General features: G+C 35.7%; 1 protein-coding gene across 1 annotated transcript; it reads right to left on the minus strand.

The window, feature by feature from the left end:
• Positions 1-10,528: 10,528 nt before the first annotated feature.
• Positions 10,529-11,196, minus strand: LOC128867819 (probable salivary secreted peptide). The gene is made up of 2 exons (XM_054109355.1): positions 10,874-11,196; positions 10,529-10,804 (listed from the first exon to the last, which is right to left on the minus strand). The coding sequence occupies exons 1-2, from the start codon at positions 11,060-11,062 to the stop codon at positions 10,628-10,630; spliced, it is 366 nt and encodes a 121-aa protein (XP_053965330.1). The 5' UTR covers positions 11,063-11,196; the 3' UTR covers positions 10,529-10,627.
• Positions 11,197-21,950: the final 10,754 nt, after the last annotated feature.

The following is a 21,950-nucleotide window of genomic DNA, read 5'->3' on the forward strand; positions in this document are numbered from 1 at the left end:
ATAGTCTAGATTTTGTTCCTCAAAAGTGCGCTGTACTTACTGTACGAAAAAATAGTATGGAAAATATAATTGTTTTTGCTTCTGAATTTCAAACAAATTTCGAAAAAAATTACAATGCATTGAATTTTCTGTCCATTAGGACAGTAGTAAAAAAAATATATTTGTATAAGAAAATAATTAAAATTAAATGAGAAACAAATAAATTGTCAAAACTTTTCAATAAGTTCTACAGCTATAGTAATTCACCGCAGTGTATATATTAGATGCACAACTAAGTTCTCGCTTTTTTTGATGAAAATACAACTTTATTATGAAAAAATCGTTACAAGTGAATCATTGAAAGTATTGCCCATCGCCGGCTACTACTTTTTCCCATCTTTCTGGTTGATGTCGTATACCGTCGCGTTAAAGCTGTTCATCTTTTCATATAAATGGAACTACTGGTCAGCTAGACCAAGTGCCATCGATCGGAACAGGTGATAATCGGATGGCGCAATATCTGGAGAAAATGGCGGGTGGGGCAGGATTTCCCATTTCAGTGTTTCCAGGTAGGTTTCAATGGATTTGGCAACGTGAGGCCAAGCGTTGTGATGCTGCGGAATCTCTTTGGCATGCCTATCCGCGTATTGCGGCCGCTTCTCGCGCAGTGCGCGGCTCAATCGCATCAACTGAAGTCGATACCGATCCCCAGTGATGGTTTTGCTTGGTTTTAACAGTTCATAATACTTGACTTTCTCTTGTTTGGATTGCTGTAATAAATCCATTTTTGCCGCTGGAGCAGTTGTTCACAGGCGAAACGTCGAAAAGACGATGTTGAACGATGTTGAACCCTGTTTCTGAATCATTCCCAAAGCATGCAATCGCTTGGAAATGGATTGGCGGGTAACTCCTAATACTGAAGCAAGCTCTTCTTGTATTTGACACGGATCCTCATTGAGCAATGCCTCCAATTCAGCGTCTTCGAAAGTTGTTGGCCTTCCTTCACGCGGACGGTCGTCAGCATTAAAATCGCCGTCTTTGAAGCGACGGAACCAATCTCATCACGTGATTTCACTTAAAGCAGCATCTCCATAAAATTTTGTAGCTCTCGATGCGCTCCAGCCGCCGTTTTTTCGAATGAAAGAGGAAAATCAACACTTCCCGTAAATGACGATTATTCGGCACAAAATCAGACATTTTTACAAAACCAAAAGTATATGATACCAAAACAAAAGCACTAATGTGTCGAAGCACTTTGTTTACCATATGTCCAAGCTTGGTTTATGATGTTTAGGTTATGTTAGAATCGACTAGCACACACTGCTGGTGGCATCTATTGCCAAACAGCTGCATACATATTTGCTCATGAACTGCTAAGGCGTCAAGACTAGTCGGAACACATGCCGATTTACTGTGGGGTACAGTTCATAAACCTTATGGTGAAAGCAATTTGTGTGAGTAAGCGAAGAATAAATACATAACTACAGCAATCGTACTGAAGAGCGAAGAGTGCAGGGCATAGTGGTGTAAAAAAATTTAGTAAAAGGGTAAGCCGTCAAAGGAGAACCGGACCAAACTGTACTTCTGCCACACTTTTATTCAATTTTTATTATTTTAATTTTTTGTTTTTAAAGTATAAATGAAAATAAATGGCGCCTGGCTGTAAATAAACGTGTTTTTTATTTAAATGTTTAATTTTTATTTGACTATTTGACTTACTGACTGGTTGAAACCTACAGCGAAATGCATGCAATGAGATGCCCAAATGTTCGTGTTTTTAAAAACTTGATTCGTAAGTACATTAAATAACCTAACCACCATAAGACGTATGGCAAAAGCGCGAATTTTAAAGAATTTGTCGAATAAGTTTTGGTAAAATATACAGGAATAATTTTTGCTCAAAGCTCAAAACTTCTTAAATAAATATGCACACTTTATGCACACGAAAACTACTGAAACAGTTGAAGTAAATTCATGGGGCATAAGTTTATTGCGTAGGTAACAAAGACTTCACGCTGTAATCGAGAAACACTTGGGGTATCCACTTTTTCTAGTTGCATTATTTATATAGTAAGAGATGAGCAGGAATTACGTATTTATGTAAAAAAATGTATTTTCCTTTTCCCTTTCATTATAAGATGGATACGAGGTTGTCGACCTAGTTTTGTAGTTAGATTAAATTGGTTACATTGCTTGATATCTAAAACTTAACCATTTTAGAGATATTCAATTTTAAAAACTATTTAAAAACAAATATTATTTCTTTTGCTTGTACTTCCACTTATTTTTAAATGTTAGTTCAAGAGTTCGATTTTTTTCTGTTCTTAGATAAAGTATCATCTCTCGATAGCGCAATCCATTCACCGTAGCTGTTGCTCCAGCCCCATTTTCGAAAAAGTAAGGTACAATGACTCCGCCGGACCATAAACTACACCAAACAGTCACACGTTGAGGATAGAGACGCTTTTCAACAATAACTCTTAGATTTTCTGAGCCCCAGGTCCGACAATTTTGCTTGTTAACGAAGCCACCGAGATGGAAATGGGTCTCATCACTCAAGATGATTTTTCGATGGAATTCCGGATCATTTTCATGCATTTCAACGAACCAATCAGCAAAGACACGACGTTTTTGATGATCGGTCGGCTTGAGTTCTTGTGTTAACTGGCCTTTATAAGCCGTAAGACCCAAATCTTTATGCAAAATACGGTGTAATGTCGTTTGTGGAATGAACGGCGAGTAATAGACAAACCTGGGTTTTATTCTTCACATCACTAACTTGTCCCAACAGCTGGACAATTTCACCAATTTCTGTATTGCGGTCCGACAAGGTGCTTCACGATAACTCAAAAATGTTCGAGTTTTACGAACCGTCTCTGCCAAATTTTCACCATTTTTATAGTGAATTTTAATCATTTCAGTACATTGTTTAAGTGTGTATCGTTCCATTTTTATTAATAGCGTAGTTTCTACTTGCCAAATATCAAAAAATGGCAGCTCCAGAAGTGACATCTACCGAAATAGCGAGCTATTCAAAATAACACCCGTTATTTTAGTATGGGGTTAAAGTGACGTTGGCCCGAAAAAAAAAACGCTTGATGATGTTTGCAGATGGTTGCAGAGGAGTTCAACGTAGAAAATGGTAGATTAAAGGAAATGGCTTAGTACTAATGACATTCTTCATACAATGTGTCGTCCCTTATGTAATCGGATATCTATCATATTCTAGAGACAATAGGGTACTTGAGCTTGATTTATTACTTGAGGGATTCGTTGATGGCGCGACACACCAGAAAGCTATAGACAACACAAAACAGAGCTCTAAGTCATAATTATTTTGCTGCTGTAAAAATAATCGACAGTGTAATTTCATACTATTAAACTTGATCTAATTTTTACAACGGGTACCTGTCAACCCATTACCCGCTGTCCGCTACAATTATGTTCAAGCGCTTAATTCATATTTGTCTTTAAAATTAATTTCGATCATTTTGCTACCGCCCTATCATCCCAGCACCGCACATCTAAACGTTCATATTTCATTTAATCAAATATTGAAATTTATATATGTTGACCAATGATTAGTTGCGATGGAATATGTGTATCGCCACCATAGCGTATACGTAACCACAATCAAACAGCACTAGCTCTACCACGTACAAATACTCATACAAACATAGAAATGTGCATAATCACGCTACGCTACACATCCCATTTCAGCTTTAATTATATTCACCTCAAACATGCGGAATGAAACAAAACACCGTTTGATGTGTACAAATATATTTATGTTTGTACTTGTGTACGAGTATTAGCGATTCTATTTGTATGTCCCTGCTCTCCAAAATACTTCCAAGCCCTTTTCGTCGATCCACTAATAGCAAATATTTCATGCGAGCAAAGCATTTGAAATCGGTTTAACCTTCACAATATCTGATTACAAACCTACCATGTAGTTAACTGCTGAAATTTATGTATGTATTTACATATGTATATGTGTGCGCATGTATACATTATGCAAAATTTATAACCTTTAAGTTTGTTTGTTTTGATGATTTATATGGTTCTCAGGATGTGTGTATAATTTCCATTAAAAATGATAATTCGTAAATGCCGTGCAGACAGGACAACCACACGCCAGTACATTTGGCCTTGTGTGTAAACATGTCCTTGATTTTCATACCATATTTTCAGAGTCATGCTAGCACGCATATCACACCGTATGCGGTCGGATGCGTAAAAGCCACCACTACTTCATATTAGATTGATTTCTTTGATCAGATTTTAGAGAGTTTAGAGGGTTAAATACTTCATTGAATGAAAAGGAAAACATTATTGGCAAAAACTAAATCTGTAGTGACTCCAAACACCAAAAGGTTAATAATTTTAGAGCATTCACTCTTAAGAAGAAAAAAAAAACAAAGCAAACATAATAATAGTTCTTTTAAGAGTGAAAAATTGTAAAGTACTGAACATTTTCAATAAAAGCTGATTCACGTATAATCTTATGTTGAGTTTTTTTATAAGCAACTTTGCCTCTGTTATTTTTCAAAGATGCTAGGTTTCAGGCTAAGTTCTCGACATTAGTGTAAATTTTTGATTTTCTGTTTCAATTCGAAAAAACTGACTCTTTGAATGTAATATCATGAGCTACTGAAAACGCGTGAAACCATCAAACCAATAGTCCAACACTAAACGCAATTAAAAGTATTGAGCAGGACACCAACGGAAAAGCAACCACATCTCCGGGAGTCTCATAACGAAGCTATTCTCAGCCATGATAACGCTCGGACTCAGAACACGGATGGAATGAGGAGATACTTTGAAGCTCTGAAGTATAAAGCCTTTGCTCACCTGTAAAAGGTGAAATGAAAATGACAATAAAGCGCCATTTGCTCACCCGCCATTCACCCTAGCCTTTGTCTTTTCGAGTATCATTTATTTCAATTGAGGAAGCATTCTCTGGCTGCTCAGCACTATCGCTCTTATGATGAAGCAAAAATACAGATCAATACAGTGAATAGTTTTCGGGTGCGGAATTCGTACGCTTATCGAGAGAGTAAATATGTAATAACATTTTTAAAATAACATCATACATTTTGAGTAAAAATAAATAAATTTTTAATAAAAGTCTGGTTGTTTTGATATTATTTGCTTAGATTCACCAATTCTCAAAGTAGTAAAGCTATTTTGACATAGTTCCATTTTTATTTTTAGGCCTAGACATTTGTGCAGTATTTTAATTAAAAACATTCCTCGCTTAATTCATGCATTTGCTTATTTTAATATCTGTGTAATCTGCGGCGCCTTAGCCACATAGTTTGATGCGTGGCTACCATTTAGGAGTGTGTACGTTCGAATCTTCGTGCTACTGCAAAATGATTTAATGATAAAAACATTTTACTAAAAGCGAACGCCCCTCGGTAGGCAATAAAAGTCTATCCATTTGTGGAGCAACACCAAGACGCTCACCTTAAACAAAATTAGGAATTAAAGCTAAGGCGGCCTCGGTAGTCTAGCCTGCCATCCCGTGGGTTGTGGGTCCCACGTAAAGCACGGTCCTCGCGCTTTTCCAAATTTACCTACTTTCCTAGTTTCTATAAAAAAAAATTAATTCCTCAACCCCAACAACCTTACCCCTCCGATCCTTACTCCCGCACAAAAAGTCAGCGCATTACTTGCATTGTAACTGCTAAAACAAGCCAAAAATTAGAGAAAAAGACGTAGTTACACATTGCATCAGTGGCGCCAGAAAGAGAAAACGGGCAATCGCGGTAATAGCACAGACACACCAAATTTAGCGAAGTCCTCAACCATCTGTGTGATCCTTCTGCCAGAAAAATTTGACACACAGGTGGCGCTTCAAGCAGTAGGCGTTGTTCCTAAGCAACGACAGGTGGGCATTCGCACTACTTAGGACTGGCAGCGGCAGGCTAATCACCTACCCTGTCAGAAAGCAAATAGATTAACGAAACCAACACAAGACTGAGTCTCAGGTTTATTTCAATAACTGTTACAAAGAAGACAAGACTTTATTTTTTATAATTATTTCCTCTAAATTTTGACCGTTACGTCTGATGCACTCTTAGAATCTAGCCTCCGTACTCCTCCGTACTTCTCGCTGGAGAAGAGACGTCGGGATATCATTAACGTCGCGAACGTTATTTTCTTTTAGGGCTGAGATGGTCTCTTAGTTTGTTTAAAGCACTTTACTTTTTGGGATATCCTCACAGAAAAAAGTTCATAATGGTATAATCGCGCGATCTGGATGGTCAGGATATGTCACCGATCTTGATTCAACCATTACTGGTAGAAAATAATCATTACTAGAAATAGTTCAGCGTGCGCGGATAAGAAACACCGTCCTCAGAAATTGCTTGGGTTCGACGATTTTCAAAAAAACATGGTATAATTATTCCATGCTTGATAATGCGCACCAAAAAATAACTTTTTGAATGCAAAGTGGCCGTTGATATTTTAGTAGTGGGCTCTGTTCTTAAGGTGACAATAACGACAATTTTGCTTATTTCCATTTCCATTTGAATTTAAATGGACTTCATCACTCTAACAGATAGTGCTTACCGTACAAAATCGCTCCAGAATTGTGCAGCAGAAATTTGTATGCAAATTGTAGTCATTAGGCTTAAGCGCTGGCATGGTTTCAATTTTGAAGACATAATCTTTCTAAGATCTTTGCTCAAATTTTTCATGCACTATAGTTTTTGAAAGTACCAAGGTAGCTGCATGCACTGACGTAGATCATCGCTCAATATTTTAATTTGTTCTCGATGTCCGTCTTCACTGAGAGCGTTACGTAAACGTCGAATATTGTAACGTGAGCAAAATCTACAATAAGGAAATGCATACGAATCAACCTTAAAATACGCTTTGATTGCAGGTTCAAGTGGTTCACCAGTCCACTGCGACATCATGACAACTTAAACCAGACGAATAATTTACTCTTATCCTCAGCGTAAGGGATAAACTTTAAATATAAAACCTTATTCCGCCACCGGGTACCCTGTACTTTGAACACTTCGAATGTATTGTACCTAAGAAAGAAAAAAGGTACTTCAGAAAGAGTCAAATGTACAGCAATGTAAACAAAGCACGCCATCAATTTCTTTCTCGTGCAAACCGGCGCCAAAGAGGGGCAGTAAGTGAAGCCAAGTTTTCTCCATCTGAACTTTTCAACGCAAAGTATACTTTCCTTTTACTATGCTACCACCAGCAGTCCTTGCATTGAATACTTTCAGAGATGGAGCGTTTATTTCCATTCGGATAACACGACTTATCCAACCCTACGTCTATGTCACCGTAAGGCTCATTGTTCCATCATCTGCGGTATCCACCGTCACCTATGTGTAAAGGTCCAAAAATCTTGCGTAGAAACTTTCAATGCTAATAAGGGTTATTTTCATGAAGGCGATTCCCTACGAAATGTCTATTATCTGACTAGTTCTCTTGTTGATCGTTTTGTAACTAGTCCAATTGTAGTTACTTTCGAACTAGTATGCATTATTTTATCAAATACCAGTTCATGAACTAGAAATACCTAATGTCTACCCTACCAATGGCGGTTTAACATTCTAATCATAGCTCAATGGCTTTTATCCGAGCTCTATATATATACGTTTGACTATGAACTCAATAAAATTCAACAAAAGCAACATATATATTTACAAACAATTACTTACTTTGTACGCATTCATTACTGTCGTATATGCAAATGTCAAAAAATATTATTTTAGGACAACAGCAAGAAAACCAGTGCTGAATAGAATAAAGGTTTGCTCAACTAAACAAAGCAACATGAGCATAGCATAGCATAGCATAGCTCAATGAAAAACAATGAAAAAGTAGGCAAGCAAATAAAAAATAGTAATTCGACGCTCTTTGTGGGACCAACATGCAAAACCACTTGGTAATAAGTAAATGTATATGTATGTAGACATAAGACCGCGCCATCAACAAAACAACACACGGCACTTAAACTCTTAAACTCCAACTAACTAACTATGGAGTTTCCATTTGTTTAAATTATAGCCAGAAGGATGCTATCATTTGCTAAACATTGTTTTTGTTGAGGTGGCAGGCTCGTTAGCTGCTGAGGGTCAGCGGTCACAATTGTTGCACCTACATACTGCGCATTTAGGCTCGCACTGAATTACTGAATGTTGCCTAGCGGCACTATGTGTTGGGCCAACCTTACCATAATAATCTACGCCAACCCTACATTTGGGGCCACTAAATGACTCTCCTGGTAATTTGCCTTGAGCACGCAGATATTATTATATTTTCGGTTTTGCCTTAACATTAGCGTGTTTACTTACATATACACGATTTTGTGCAATTTCATCTAGCGTTAGGATTTCGGTTTCAGTTCTATCTTGTTTTCTCATTGTTTACTAAATATTTGCCTAGTCGGTAAAGGTATAAAGCGCTGCTTAAATCGGTATAAATATGTGTGCGTGTGTAAGTAAACTTTTAAGTACAAATATTTTTTAATATTTACGTACATTGGGTTGCTTCACCATAAAAAAGTCATAAAAAAAAGAAAAAGAAAAAGAAAAAAGGGGAAAAAAATAAAGGAACAAAATAATGAAGGCAACCACAAACCGCACTTTTTTCCAAGTGGATCTATGATACATTATTGTATATCTCTTAAATGTTACCAAAATATTGCAAGCTGTTCAAATTATATCTAATTATAAATTCGCTCATGAAGAAAATTAAGCTACTAACGGCTCCGCGAACTCAATAAAATATTTGCTAAAATGGCAAAATGCTTGTTGAGTGTTGGACACAAATTTTTTGCCAAAGTTTGCAAATTCATTATATCAGACTCAATAACACCTGAATTTTTTCCGTTTCCTCTTTTTCATGAAATGCTTTTTGTTTTGCTTAAAATTTATACTTTGGTGTTTTCGGCGCTAATTACAAGTCTAACTGAAAACTTTTCAAATCCAAAAAATTTTCGAAATTAATTCGCTGGAAAAATGGTTTCGAATTAGAGCTCTGAATGCAAATGAAAAATAATGAGTCCAAAATGCCACACTTAAGGACTCTAAAATCAAAATCCTTACGTATGGTAAATTAAATATTCATTTGGAACTGCCCTATTGCTTTGTGACTTATAAAAAAGCTTTGCATTTTCTAATGCACGCCAAACTTCTGAAGTTTTCAGATTTGACAATATGAACGATTTTTTAACTTAACTCTTAACTTTTCTTCCACATCTATTTAAATGACTGAGCTTTCAATTCGAATCGTCGTGGCCGTTTTTCGCCACCAATTATAACCATTTTATCATTGGCGTCATTACCCCAGTCAAAATTTTTCTTCCTTTAGAGTTTTTTGTTCTCGAAAGAAGCATCCATAACGGCGATATTGGATATCGTTTTGTTGTGCTGGTGGGTAGATTCAGCTGAGGTCATTAAAACGCAGTTTCGCCATTGAATATTGATTTAGTGGAGTAAACATTTTTGGCTAATGACCTGGTAATCAATTTTGGAACTTTATATTGAGTAGATGGAGCATTTTTTATCACTCAACTAGGCGTTTGCCGAAGAATAAGATTTGATTGATTTACAGTTGATTTATGGCTACAGATACTATTACGAGTTATTGCCGTTTAAAATTTAATTACAATAATTCAATGCTTGCACTGGAAATACAGCATAATTCTAGCGCCAGTGATCGGAATAATGTCCGGCGAACCTTGGTGGAAGCTCTTGGAATGAAAAATATAAGGTGAGAACCCTCGAAAGGGGGCTGGCTCTTAGGCTGACACCCTGTTATCGAAACAATGACTTTCGAGTCAGAAATAAGCATTTACAGGTGACTGATTCCATATTAAGTGATTCAAGTGTTTTGGACATTGTAATGAATTTTTAATAAATCGGTTTATTTGTAGGCTTGAGTACAATAGGAAATAAACTGAAAAAATTGCGCTGTAAAAGACATTTGAAGCAGGCTTTTGAAACGCTGGGGCTTGCCGCACTTTGTCAGTGAACTGCCTTAAAGCTTTGAGTGACCACCTTGTAATGAATTTTTTTGTAAGCATTAATTTTTTCCTGTAACCCACACCTCGTACAATACTGGTTCGCTAACCCTTGTATCTGATATGCCCTAGATGAAATATTATATTATTTATGAAACTTTCGACATGAATATTCAAAGGTTTGCCGATTTCTATTTGCGCGTTCAAATACTCGCGAAATGTTTCATTTGCCTTCTTTATGCGACTTCTCAGCTATGATAATAATACTTTTTTCATTCATTATCAATTTCTGTTGACGTAACTTCCAACTGACTAAAGTGCGTTTAAGCCTAATAAGTTATTTAGCTACCCTTTTAATAACTATTCGCCGTAAATGAATTTTCGCACATTATTCCCACAGACACCAAAGCATTTCCTCCGAATTCATTTACATGTTGTTGAGCATCAACATTATTACCACCACTAAACTGCCTCAAATCTACACCTACGATTCGAGTCTATGGCGGCAAATAGTTCAAAGTAACTGTATCATTTTAAATGAAGCCATTCCAAAGATATTCGTAATTTATTCTGCCACAAACGTTGCATGAGAAATGCACAAAAATTCAAATTTCCAACCCATCGGCGAACAGCACGGCAAAAAATTTAAATTCCATAAATATCAATAATAAAATTATATCCACGCCACCGTTTACTGGTGAAATGTATGTTCACGTAACTAAAGCCAGGACCACCGCTTGTCAACGTTGCGTAGCCGCCTTTACCGTTTGTGTATTGATCCTGCACTTTTAAGTACGTAATTGTGGCGGGTTTTGGTACATTCTAGAAAAATAAAATGAAAACAGAAAAGTTACTTAAACTTCGCACTGCACTCATTTTCGATTTACACACCTTTTGCTCGTATGTATAATCACCCGTCTTCTTTTGTAGAACTGCTGATTTAGAATAAATCACTTCACGCGTCAAATGACGATCGCCTGGCATGCGCGCACCCATTTCCAGATTATGACTTGCTGGGCTATCTGCTGCTCGAGCTAGAGCGCATAATGTGATAAATGTGAAAACGTATAGCAATTTCATTTCGTTGTTGTTGTTTTTGGTATTGTTTATTAGAAAGAGATACGTGCACAGTTAGCGTTCTTCAAGTTAATTCTGCGACACTTAATTGCAAACTGATCGCAAAAGCCAAGTATCACTCCAAGTACTTGGCTGAATAAGTTTAAATACAAACACACATGTCGGGATAGGTAAATATAAACACTTGCTCATGGATAAACTAGGTAAACACGGCTAACTTCGAGATAATTCTTATCGCAAGCGAAAGCAGTTGTTCAAACAGATTTTAGTTTTATGCGTCAGTTGCGGAAGTGGCGACGGTGCATAGTATGACGGAGCACAGTGCTGCGACTCCATACAAACACTGGACAAAAATAGAAAAGGGTGTTGGAATTTCTTGAAGCTTTACTTCTAAAAGGATAACATCGCAATTTCATCAGGATTTCAAAATTGAGATCGAGTTTTCCGAACCGATTATATATATATATATATATATATATATATATAATATATATATAATAGGCGCGTAAACCCTTTTGGGTGTTTGGCCGAGCTCCTCCTCCTATTTGTGGCGTGCGTCTTGATGTTGTTCCACGAATTGAAGATTTTTTTTATGAGAAGCTTTTTCATGGCAAAAATGCACTCAGAGGTTTGCCATTGCATTTGCCGTGTATTATTCGGTTTCTGAACTTAAATTCTCAGAGGAGGAACTTATAATTGCTGCAAAGAGTTTCATGCTATTACCTATTTCTTCATCTTCAGCAATGTATTGCCTAATAATTATATCGGAACCCATTGATGATTAGTTTTCTTGTTTTAAGTACCTTCCAGATGAAACTAATGGATCTGGCGAAAAAAGAGTCATTATAAATAAATAATTAAATGTTTATTGGTGTGTAATCTTCCAGTTTTTCGAGCGTGAGAAAGTCGATATTTTTTTTTTAAGTTTTTGTGTGAATTTTCTTCAGGTAATAAACCTGCCAAAGCACGTTAAAACAAATATTTAGGCAAATGAATAAATAAATAGATTAGAAAATTGTACCTATTGGTAAATCAAAGATTGCTCATAGGATTTATTTCGTTTCCATAAGAGATGACTTTTAGCAACGGAGAAGACTTGTAAACATCTAATTTTTCTAAATTGAAAAAACAATGAAGGTCTTATGACATTCACAAAGCTTTTGCGTATCATAAAAGTCGATAAACGAAAAAAAAAACGAGAAAAGGACGTACAGGCACTCTTTTAAAATTAAATATTTTTAAAATGGAAAAAGGCGGAGAAAATATTACCTTCCCCTAGTAATAGAGGAAATTTTAGAAGGCTTTAGGAAGTTTCTTTGTGTCTCGAAATTTTTCCAATTTTGAGGTTTTAGCATCTGCAAGCACGAATTTACACAAATATTTGTTTTTTATAATTTTTTCCATGCTGCATATATTTTTGGGTTCATCATATTTATCTGTATAAAAGTACACAATACAAATGTATTTTTAACAAATTTCTTATAACTTTTATATGCTAAGTTCGAAAGTAAAATGGTATGTACAAATTACTTGTAGTTTGAGAGGAAACTTAGAAATTTTTCTTCATTAGAGGTTTAGCTTTCAAATGATACCAAAAAGTTCAGGTTCCAAGACTTTGCATGTTATCATTTTCTATATCCTCATTGCTTAAGATGTTATTATGTTTATATTACATTTTATATTAAGCCACTAATAGCATCGAGAATAAACATCAAGCATTTCGTGTAATTGCAAGAGGTTCCTAACTTATCAAAAAACAGCAAGCATTGTGAGATGTGGTCATCGAAGCGGTTGGAGGGTTCGAGTAAAACTACGCTGCACTCGCTCAATTCTATCAGAGTGCCTAGCATAAAATGGATTCCAGGTAATAGAAGCATATTCCAACAGCGTTTTCTTAGTATGGGTTTCTTTAAAAACTCTCGCAAGACGACTTACAAAAACTAAAGTAAGGAGTAAAGGAGTATAACGCAATTTATATGGTTAACAAAAGTAAAACCTGAGTCAAAAAGGGCTCCTAGAACCAAATGTTTTTCAACAGTAGAAAATTTGAAGTGTAGGATCGAATGATTTGTGGCGAAATGATTTTGAGCTTTCGAAAGGGTCGCATAAAAACATTTTTTTAATGTTAAGCGATAACTTATTTTTGATACTCCCCACATTTAGATTGTTTAAATCATTTTGCAGTAAAGGAACAATTGACGAGTATGTAATTTTACTATAAAGTTTCAAGTTATAGGCGTAAAGTACGAATTTCAAACGCTTAAAACAAGCTCCAATGCTGCCAATGAAGAGGGCAAAGAAGAGTGCTCCCAGAATACTATCTTGAGTCACACCAGACGGGGCCACAAAGGGGTATGACTAATTACTTTAAATTTCAACGAATAAAATTCTGTTACCGAGATAAGATCGTAGCCGCATTAGAAACATTGAATGGAATCCCGACCATTCAAGCTCGAGCAGTAAAATATTATGTGAGACTATATGAAATACTTTCGAGCACGGGTCGCTGAGATGCAATACTCGTAGACAACGTCAAGTTGGTAGCTGTGAAGCGAGCACAGACAAAACCATGTTGATTTGGTTCAATTATTTCTTTAATTCAAAAGAATAATTTATCTTTAACCCCTGTTACGACAAGTTTGAAAAGATTGTTAAGTTCCCCTTTTTTTCTTTATTTGTACTTGTTTAATTTTTTTTTTTAATTTTTTTTTTTTATTAACCATTTTTATTCATCCTTTAGAAGCGTGTATATAAAAGGATACTAATAAGCCATTTAAATTTGATTTGTTTTAGAAGCATTAGAATCAATCATATAATAAAATATAAAAATTTAATTTGTTTTTAGAATCATTTTAAAATATAATCGCTATTCGCTCCCTATAAGGTCTGCTACCGTGTGGATTTTAAACGTCTTCGAGAAGAATTTTGTCGATTTTGGATGCTGTATCGTTGGTATAATTTTTTAGTCGCTATTTGTGAGCTATAGGAAATTGCTTCGCTACTTTCTTCCTTCCTTATCTTATGAAGTGATATTCAGAAATGAAAAACTATAGGTAAATGGAAGAGAAAGTCGTTGAAGCCAAGTAAAGGAAAAGTTAGTTATGAAAAAAATGAGAGAAACGGCTTTCTAAATGTAAGATTACAGCCTAATAAACATAGTTTCCAAACGAAGAAAATTTTTGAAATATATTAAAAATCAGTTTTTAAAACTTCTACTTTTAAAAGCGAAATATTTATATTAGGCAAAAATGGAACATTGTGAAAAACCTTTCACCGCCTTTTAACTCGAGATTTTCGATCTCAACTAAACTTAACTCCTTCATTTTTAATATTTTTGACCACGCGCATTACACTGTACGTTGAAGGCAACAATTGGATTAATTAGTTGCTTGGTTCCTTTTATTAAATTTTAATTTTTTTTCAGTTCTCCACAATACCTATATCTCATATAGCTTAAGCAAATGCTACTGCTGATTAAATACTTTTATTATATTAAAGAATTTTGCAAAGTCATAAAGGTAAGTATAATTCATAGTCAACTGAGTAATGATTATGACTCATTACAGTTCACATATTAAAGATAAATGAGATCATTTTTATAACTCGCGGCTTCTCTGTGAGAATTTAAATATTATTCCAAATTTATAAGTAAAAATCAAAGTCCTTAACTTTATACAAGAAAATTATTTAAAAAACTGCTTATCCAATTTTGCAACTTTTTATCAGAATTTCTGTAAAATTTCTGAATTACCCCCTTTTTGCGTATTTGGCTGAGCTCCTATTCCTATTTGTGGTGTGTTTCTTGATGTTGTTCCACAAATGAATCGGCATACAGTTTTAATCCAACTCCGAACGGCAGCTATTTTTTATGAGGGGCTTTTTCATGACAAAAATAAACTGAGAGGTTTCCCTGCTGAGTGACGAACGATTTTAGAAAAAATGTTCTTCATTTAGGTATTGCGCGCACGGACTTCGATTTGTAGACACGCATGAACCCATTCGGCGGCCGCTGATTATTAAGCATATTGCTAATAATTATTAAACAAACCAAAAACACCAAAATAATTTCGATGAAGAAAATCCTTTCGCAACAGTATTGACAGTGGATTGTCAATTTTGCAGGTAATCTGCCATATGTCAACGGGTAGATTCATTTTGTGGATTTGTTTGTATATATACATATTATATGTATATCTGAACGTATTTTTATTTAACACATATCATACATACTTGAAGAGAGACGTACCTTAAGGAGACCAAATTTTTCTTATAAAACACCACTCATGCAATGTCATTTTCATATTTCAACAGTTCAACATTAAATGAATTTATTTTACCATTTCCATCGATAAGTCGATATTCAGCCAAATTTTTTTTCATTGTGGCTATACAAATAAAAGCATAAGGATAAGAGGAAGCCAGCCCAACTGCTCATACGTGTCTCATAAATGCTTATTTAACTGTATGAGTTTCGCTATGTGTTGTATGAGTATGCGTTTTATGTGTATGTGTTGTGTGACTGTCTGCTGTTGTGACCCCCCAAACTGCACAAAAGCAACGACAAAAAGTTATAGGAACAAGCTTTCAATACCGGAAAAAAGTTGAAAAGCGCCGCAGGATAATATGCGAAACACAACGCTCCAATACAAGAACACCCATACACATAAATAATGTATTACACTTGTAAATGTGCGGTTTTCGCTCACACATTTGAGTTTACATATTCATACCAAATAAGTTAAATATGTTTGAGTAAAGCACACATACAAACATGTAAGCTGAAATCTAACATGTCGACAGAATATGCGAAAAATATTTGCCATAAGTATTATGAGTATATGTGATTGGGTATGATGTGTGTGTGTCGACGACCACTCGAATGTGTATCAAATTGCGCATAACCTCAAGCGGCAACTACATACATATGTATCACTTATGTTATGTATTGTTATGCCACTTTCTATTTAACAAGTTAAATACACAGTATTGTGCAAAATTTAAGAAATGGTTTTTATTGGGTCGTAAATGAAATTTTTTCTCATATTTGTAATAGATTGTAGATCGATGTCATCGTGTACCGGAAAATTTATCCAGGTAAAATTTTATATGCACGAGAATCTAAAATTTTCTAGAGTACTGCGGCATACTCAGCTTTTAATTTTCTCATCATTTTGGTTTTTTAAGAGGCTTGAGAACTCCAAAGTACCAAATTTTCAAAAAAATAACCTTAAATAACAAATGGGCTGAAGTCCCGGCCTGGCGGCCGCCGTAGCCGAATGGGTTGGTGCGTGATTACCGTTCGGAATTCACAGAGAGGTCGTTGGTTCGAATCTCGGTGAAAGCAAAATTAATAAAAACATTTTTCTAATAGCAGTCGCCCCTCGGCAGGCAATGGCAAACCTCCGAGTGTATTTCTGCCATGAAAAAGCTCCTCATAAAAATATCTGCCGTTCGGAGTCGGCTTGAAATTGTAGGTCCCTCCATTTGTGGAACAACATCAATACGCACACCACAAATACGAGGAGGAGCTCGGCCAAACACCTAACGGAAGTGTACGCGCCAATTATTTATTTTTATTTTTTTTGAAGTCCCGGCCTTAGCACATAGATGCCACCAGTTTTATTACATTTACCTCTTTTTCAATTAGCACTAACCTTAGTAAAACAGTTGTTAAAGTTTCATAATATTCTATTCATTAATTCGTGAGTGATTGTGCTAAAAGTGACGCTACCTTTGTTATTTTTAAAACAATGGCTTAAAAAGAATTTTGTGTTTTAATTTCACACTGCTTCTTGATGGAAAAAAATGCCGTTCAAGTAAAGCAAATGCTTGAAAAGTGTTATGGGGACTCTGCTCCATCGGAAAAAATAACGAAACGATGGTTTGCTGACTTCAGACGTGGTCGTAGAGACACCGATGATGCACAACGCAGTTGACGTCCAAATGAGGCCGTAACAGAACAAAACATGAAAATCCACAAAATCGAATGATCAAATAGCCAAATTGCGTGAGTTAGTTGACATCGTAAAGATGTCAAAAGACTGTGTTGGCTTTATATTGCGTGAAAATTTGACTATGAGCAGAGCTTTCTGTTCAAAGTGGGTGCCGCCTTTCCTCATCATTTTGTTTCATCAAAACAACGCGCCGTGTCTCAAGTCAATCAAAAGAATGGCAAAACCACTTGAATTGCGCCCACATCCACAGTATTCGCCAGATTTGGCTTCCAGCGACAGGCAATAGTCACAGACCTAAAAAATGCCCTCCGGTAAGAAAGTCGGTCGAATGAAGAGGTTGAGGCCTGTGTGAGGTACAAAAGTGGTATTTAAGTGTTAGAGTGGATCCGGAATGATTGCGTTGTTCTTGATGGAAATTTCGTTGATGAATAAGACTAATTTTGAACAAAAAAAAACGTGTTTTCTTTGTTAGGTCCGGGACTTTTCAGCCCATGCGTTACTTACACCCAGTCTATGGTATTAAATTGAGTTTCAAACGAAAGGAGATATATCGAGCTATCGAAAATTTTGCTTCACCTTTCCCCAGGGCAAACGTGGTACAATAAAGTAATTTAAAAAATGTATGTATCCTAAAATACCTTAGAAATTTCCTATTGAATTATTTTAAAAAATATAAATGTTCAAGATTCGTTCTTCTTGTGTTTTTATAAAAACGTAAGAAATAGATAGTTGAAACTCCCTTCTACGAAATAAAGTATATCTCTGTTTACGTTTACCCCTATAAAACTTAAAAAATTAAATTGATGAAAAAATTAAAAAAAATGACTATGCACCATTACTACTTAAAATCTGTAATTTCACGTACATGTGATATTTTTCCTGGTTATTAAAAAAGAATTGTGTTTTGTCACACGGTGCATTTTATAAGAAATTTAATCTTCGCATCTTTTATACCCTGTTCCATTCACAATAATTCGTACAGAGCGAATTCTCGTATGAAGTCTAAGAGGGCATTAGATTATACCGAATGAGAGCCAAGCTGCTTTCTCCATTTGGGTGAGTTCGCATTGCGTTCGTAAAGCAGGCGCTTTGATTAGCTCTGTGTCGCAAAAGCGACCTACATGAATCGGTTAACCAGAGCAGATGCGCAGATGCCCTCGCTCTCTGTAGTGGCTCATGAGGACGTCTGAAAAACATTCGCAGTTTTTTCATCAACGATTGATAAGTTGTTTAAACCAGCTTTTGAGACTATACTCACCCAAGAAAGACACTGTTTTCTTTACCTCATTAGGTAATAGCAGAACAGTTCTCCTAGCTTATTGCCTTCTTTATCAAATTACCTAGTGGCTCATTGATTCACCGCCACACTTGTTGCCTTTGATGTTTCAGGGGGTATCATATCTGGAAAACCCGAATGTTATTACAAAGTTGATTGGAAGTCTAGTTAGCCTGTCCAAGAGGCCTGAGTGCAACTCAACTGTCACATATGATAACTCTATGCTCCACACTCAGATAGTTTCACTATTAGTTTATTTCTGAAAGCAAATATGGATATAAGATTCTTCTCACTCACGCCTTCTAACGTTTCGAATAGTCACTATACTCCTTAGAACCGTAAAATAATTGTTTTGTTTTTATTGCAGAATAATTCGACAGCCGTGATGGATGGTGCATCATGAATTACGCTACAGATTTACCGATCGTCCGACTCCAACTGAACAAAGGCTACAGCGGTTAGCCGCTCACCTCAAAGATTATGAGGCAACACGAGATGCTTCTAGGACTGGCCGGCTCCGAAGTATCAATTTTGCTGAGAATATCTGAGCTGTGGCAGAAGATGTCGCTGTGAAGACTTGAGTATGAGGAGACAACGTCTGAGGCAATTTGAAGCATTAATCAGCGGCATTTACAAATACAACTACTTCTTATGGGATTTTTTTAAGTAACAAGGCTTTATCAATAAGTCTCAGACTCTTGAAATCCTCAAAGAGAGCATCCATTAAAAATCCTTGTATCCATCGCCGAAAGCTCCGACAGGAGTTTGGAGAATGCAATAATCGGGCTCATGTGATCATGGGGCCGATATAATTTCCTCATCTTAATGAAATAAATTAAGATATCAATTAAAAGTAAACCAAAAGTAGACTTAAAGTTGTTCATTTACAAAGCAGACATTCAGCCAAAAGCTTTGGAAGACTATTTAAAACCAATGTTAGAATTCTTGCAGAAATATTTCAGTGTACTTTGTGATTTAGGTCAACTCTGAACTTTTCCTTCAAATTGATAGATTTTTAGTATTTAGGAGTCGAGCAATCAGGAATTTTAAGACCATTTCTTCCGTTGACCGTGATAATATCACTTTCCCTTTTTCAAAACATTCCCTAATCGTATTCAAGTTGGTTTATTTGAATGTTCTGTAACGAAATGTGGTGTCGTTAGTTCGATAATCGCACCCCCTGCAAGCGGCCACTGGAGTTTGGCAAGTTATCGCTAAAAATGTAACATTTTTTTAGGTTAAAAAGTTTTTTGATACAATCGTGTCACTTTTGACCACAATCTATCAGAACATGTTCCATCAACAATCCTGCCAATTGCCGTTCTTAAAACAACTCTGGGCACAACAAATAATGCTGGCCGAACGAAAGTGAAGAAACCAAGTTTAGGTTATGGAAGAAACAATTCAGTAAAGGAACACAATGGACGCGAAAATTTTTAGCAAACATGGCTGCGGTCATTACGAGAACTACGCAGCAAAGGAATAGTGACATAACTACATTTGTTAGTAAATTACAAAAATGTTAGGTCGGGGCATACTATATAGTCCTCACTGGATAACTGCTCTCTTTTTAATGCTCGCAACGAAGTACTTGTCGGCTGTTCCGAGGGAATCAATGCACTGACGGTAGAATATTTAGTATGGACTTAAGTTCTACACTATCGGATGCAGTCAAAATTAACAATTTTTTTTTTTTATTTTTTATTAATTTAATTTTATCAATTATTTTTTTTACGTATAGAGTACTAGACTAAGTAATTTTAAGTAAATATAGAAAGCACACAACAACTAAGAGAAATACACACAATTTAACAAAGCAAAGTCTCCAAACTATCTCCACTTTCCGACAATAGGTCGAACTGATCAAATACCTCATTGTCGGCCTAAAACATCGATCGAATGGTTAATTTAAAAAGTAGTTGGTCCTACAGCGAGGAATACGAAATACATTGCATGACCTACAATCTCGTGTGATACAATTAGAATTTATTAACTCGAATAAAAAAAATGTCTGTTAATACAATAAGAGACAATATCTCTAATAAACATATGGAATAAAATCTCCCAAGCATTTCTTATGCTGGTGGCCCGAGTTGAAACCATCTACTTTTATATGGTAAGTCGGCATCCTTAGAATTGCCCGGAATTGAGAAGATCACTAACAAAATTGTAGACTTTTCAATGTAAACAGATCCTGAAGTTCAGTTACTTATTACATCGTTACTAAGCATCGACCTTGATTTGGCCACCATAAAGTCTAAGTAATTTAGAAATTGAATAAAATACGTATTTATGTATATATAAGCAATAAGTGATCCGATTCTGATTGACGGCGGAGATTGAATTAGCCGAGAGCAGTTAGTAGAGAGCAGTATGAGATTTGGATATTTCAGTTTAACTTTGAAACGAATGAACTAAGTCAGCAGTTAGTATGCGGGAGCCGCGCAGAAAGGCATTCCTAATTATTTAATTTCAATATAAGTGAATGATGAATGATGGCATCATGTCTATGTTCCTGCTGAGCAAGCAGTGAGTAGACTATTTTAGGGCGGCTACAACTCATTGTGTAAAATTGCAATTCATTCCAGCATCCACCCGTAAATTGCACTACTCATTTGTTCTAATTTCTCGTGTTGAAACTGTAAATCATGGAGGTAGGTTCTCGGTGAGGTCGATCACAAAACATGTTTTGCAATTTAATTTACTTTTGCTTTATTAACAAGTTCCCGCCACTTAATTGCGAGTATCAATAATCAGTTCTGACATTTCTGTCAGTTAATTCTACGATTTGGATTTGCGCACTAAAAGCTTACTGTGCGCTAATAAACAGTCCAACATCTTATCATTTGGACAAGTTTTGAATATTTATTTATTAATTTTAGTTTTTTTTTAAACATAAGTCATTCTATAATAAAGACAATATTAATCCAAATTTCAAAAGTTTTTTTTCAAGTCTTATAAAAAATTCAAGTGCAGGTTTGAAATCGATTCGAATTCTTATTGATTTTTGACAATTTTTTCCTCTGCGGTGTTGCGTATTTTCTCTATATCAATAACAACACCGCCAAGGAAAGAAATTATAGAAATAAACTGGATTTTCTGGAGGCTTTAAACTTACACTTTATTATACTAAAATTGTGTAGGTTATAAAACAGCATTCCTTGTGGGGTTCCCAGTCTCCCATCGGACTCGTCCCCAGGTGGCGGATAGGGGAACGCTCGGCAGATGTGCAGGGTAGGTGGGGAATAAAAAAAAACGCGGACCAAGGACTGAGCGGCCCAGAAACAAATAGCTGTTCCGGCCAGCTATACCAAAGGTGACAATCCCTCCGCGTGGATAGGAATTCTGGGCTAACAACCTATTACTTCTGAATCGAATAATATTACTGAAGCAAAAGGCACTATGTGCCCACAAGACGGGGCTAATGCAATTAATTATTATTATTATTATTGTAAAACTGCGTGCCCAAATTTTTTTAAATTCTGATTAAAAATCTTGAAACTTTGATGAAAATTATTCCACTTTTTCCATTTTTGTAAGAAGCTTGAAAACTGTATTTATATAGTTTCCTATTCGACAATGAAAAAACTGATGACAATTAAAAAAGAAATAAAACAAAAATCAATAAAATAGTCAAAATATTGTGATGCAATTTTTTTCG

Source organism: Anastrepha ludens, chromosome 6, assembly GCF_028408465.1.
Source record: "Anastrepha ludens isolate Willacy chromosome 6, idAnaLude1.1, whole genome shotgun sequence".
NCBI classification, from domain to species: Eukaryota; Metazoa; Arthropoda; class Insecta; order Diptera; family Tephritidae; genus Anastrepha; species Anastrepha ludens.

What these genes read in the sequence shown, in the direction of transcription:
- LOC128867819 (XM_054109355.1), bottom strand. Translation starts at nt 11,062, where the DNA reads ATGAAATTGCTATACGTTTTCACATTTATCACATTATGCGCTCTAGCT. An exon ending in ATTATACATACGAGCAAAAG is followed by an intron (nt 10,805 to 10,873) that starts GTGTGTAAATCG and finishes TTATTTTTCTAG; the next exon opens with AATGTACCAAAACCCGCCAC.